The sequence below is a fragment of the Oryza sativa genome, chromosome 11 (genome assembly GCF_034140825.1).
Source record: "Oryza sativa Japonica Group chromosome 11, ASM3414082v1".
Classification (NCBI taxonomy): Eukaryota; Viridiplantae; Streptophyta; class Magnoliopsida; order Poales; family Poaceae; genus Oryza; species Oryza sativa.
Genome location: NC_089045.1, coordinates 18,595,347 through 18,597,736, shown reverse-complemented (window position 1 = coordinate 18,597,736; position 2,390 = coordinate 18,595,347). Strand labels below are relative to the sequence as shown.

General features: G+C 65.7%; 1 protein-coding gene across 1 annotated transcript; it reads left to right on the top strand.

Annotated features, from left to right (window-relative positions):
* Positions 1-570: 570 nt before the first annotated feature.
* Positions 571-1,890, top strand: LOC136354086 (uncharacterized). The gene has a single exon (XM_066305718.1). It carries the CDS (start codon positions 571-573, stop codon positions 1,888-1,890), a length of 1,320 nt encoding a protein of 439 aa, XP_066161815.1.
* Positions 1,891-2,390: the final 500 nt, after the last annotated feature.

Genomic DNA, 2,390 nt, shown 5'->3' with positions numbered 1-2,390 from the left:
GAGGCCGAGGATACGGCGACCGCGGAGGCCCGGAGGCGGGAATCTGACCGGCGAGAAGCCGCAGATCGCCTACGGGAAGCCGAGGAGGCCGCCCGGGAGGCCGTCCGGGCTCGCCAGGCTAAAGAAGCCGCTCGGGAGGAAGCCAGACTCCGCCAGGCCGAGGCGACGACAACCTCCGAGGCAACCCGCGAAACTGACCGGCAAGAAGCCGCGGATCGTCTTCAGGAAGCCGTGGAAATTGACCAGGTGGCCGTCCGAGCTCACCAGGCTGAAGAAACCGCTCAGGAGGAGGCCAGACTTCGCCAAGCCGAGACAGCGACGACTTCCGAGGCAGCTCGCGACGAGGCCGCGGGCACATCGCTTGGGACCACTCCCTCGGGCGACACTCAGGACAAGCCAGGTCCGGGGGACATCCCCGAGCCCGGCACGTCCATCGGCGGGCCAAGCCGCGCGGCATCCTCACCGAGGCGGCTCTCCTCCACGCCTTCCGTTGCCCCACTAAGCGCAGAGCCCCTTCTGCAGGCCTTGGCCGTCGCAAACACCACGGTGCTGGACGGGTTAAGTGCCCAGATGGAGGCCCTGCAAGCAGAGCGGGTGGAGCTCGACGCCGCATGGGCGCGTGTCGAAGAGGGGCGACGCTCGGTGGAGGCCATGGTGGAAGTGGGCCGCAAGGCACACCGCCGGCACGCCTCAGAGCTCGAAGCCCGTCGGAAAGTGCTGGAGGAGATCGCCAGGGACGTGGAGGAGGAGCGGGGGGCTGCCCTCATCGCCACTACCGTGATGAACGAGGCGCAGGACGACCTCCGCCTTCAATACGGGAGCTGGGAGGCGGAGCTAGGGAAGAAGCTCGATGCCGCCCGGGGGGTCCTTGACGCTGCCGCTGCCCGAGAACGGCGGGCGGCGGAGACCGAGGTGGCATCCCGGCGGCGTGAAGAAGCCCTTGAGGCCCGTGCCATGGCGCTGGAAGAGCGTGCCTGCGTCGTGGAGAGGGACCTGGCGGACCGCGAGGCCGCCGTTGCCATTCGGGAGGTCACACTGGCGGCGCACGAAGCCGCCTGTGCCGAAGAAGAGTCCGCGCTCCGCCTCCGCGAGGATGCGCTCACCGAGCGGGAGCGAGCCCTCGAGGAGGCCGAGGCCGCAGCGCAAAGGCTGGCGGAGAGCGCGTCCCTCCGCGAAGCTGCGCAAGAGGAACAAGCGCGTCGCAATCTGGAAGGTGCCCGCGCCGAGAGGGCCGCACTGAACCAACGGGCCGCTGAACTCGAGGCGCAGGCAAGGGAGCTGGATGCAAGGGCGCGTAGCGGCGGGGCGGCCACGGGCGACAGCGACTTAGCCGCCCGCCTCGCAGCTGCCGAACACACCATCGCGGATCTGCAGGGCGCGCTGAATTCGTCCACCGGGGAGGTCGATGCCCTTCGTCTGGCAGGCGAGATAGGGCCCAGCATGCTTCGCGACGCCGTGTCCCGTTTGGACCGCGCCGGGCGGCAGGCGGGTCTTTGGGGCGGGCGGACTGCGAAGTACGCCGCCAACCAGGGGGGCCTCGCCCAGCGCCTCTCGGAGATGGCCGAGACTCTCCAACGGCTTCCCGAGGAGCTCGAGAGGACGATTAAGTCATCCTCGAGGGACCTCGCCCGAGGAGCGGTGGAGCTCGTACTGGCGAGTTACCAGGCCAGGGACCCCGATTTCTCCCCATGGATGGCGCTGGACGAGTTCCCTCCCGGGACTGAAGACGGCGCGCGCGCGCGGGTCCATGATGCCGCCAGCCATATCGTCCACAGCTTCGAGGGTTCGGCCCCTCGGCTCGCGTTCGCCCTCAGCTCCGACGAGGAGGGCGATGATGGCGGTGTGGGCGACAGTGGCGACGAGGCTGGCGACCCGGGTGCATCGGAGTGAGCCTCCAGGTCCCCGCCAATCTTTAAATAGTTTTTTCTTCTTTTCTTTCTTCCGAAGCCTTCGGGCCTCCTTTTTGTATAGATTAACTTACTCTGCAATCAAAATAAATAAATTTCTGTGTCAATTTCATTTTACTGTGTGTTATGACAACGAGGATGACCTGTGCCATGGTCCTTTTGTGTCTTAGCTCGAACAAGGGCTCGTGCCCAGGTCCCAGTCCTCAAATGGCTCGGGTCGGGGCTAGTGCCTGGGGAGATCCACGTGTTGAGACTGGCCAGGCCGGGAGCGTGGTGACCGAGGGTTATGGGTGACCCGATTGTGGGTTTTTGCCGATTCCCCCCCGGAGTTCACCGCGCCCCGGGGCACGGCTCGGTTCTGGGCCCCTTTTGGCGATTTTAGCCGACTCGAGCCCCCGAGGGCAGGATTGAGCACGAGTGACCTATTTCAAGTCAAGATTCTTCAAAAGGAAACAACAGCACAGACACAGCCTTTAGGAAATC

Excerpts from the sequence above, each read along its gene's own strand:
- LOC136354086 (XM_066305718.1), top strand. The coding sequence starts at position 571 with ATGGAGGCCCTGCAAGCAGAGCGGGTGGAGCTCGACGCCGCATGGGCG.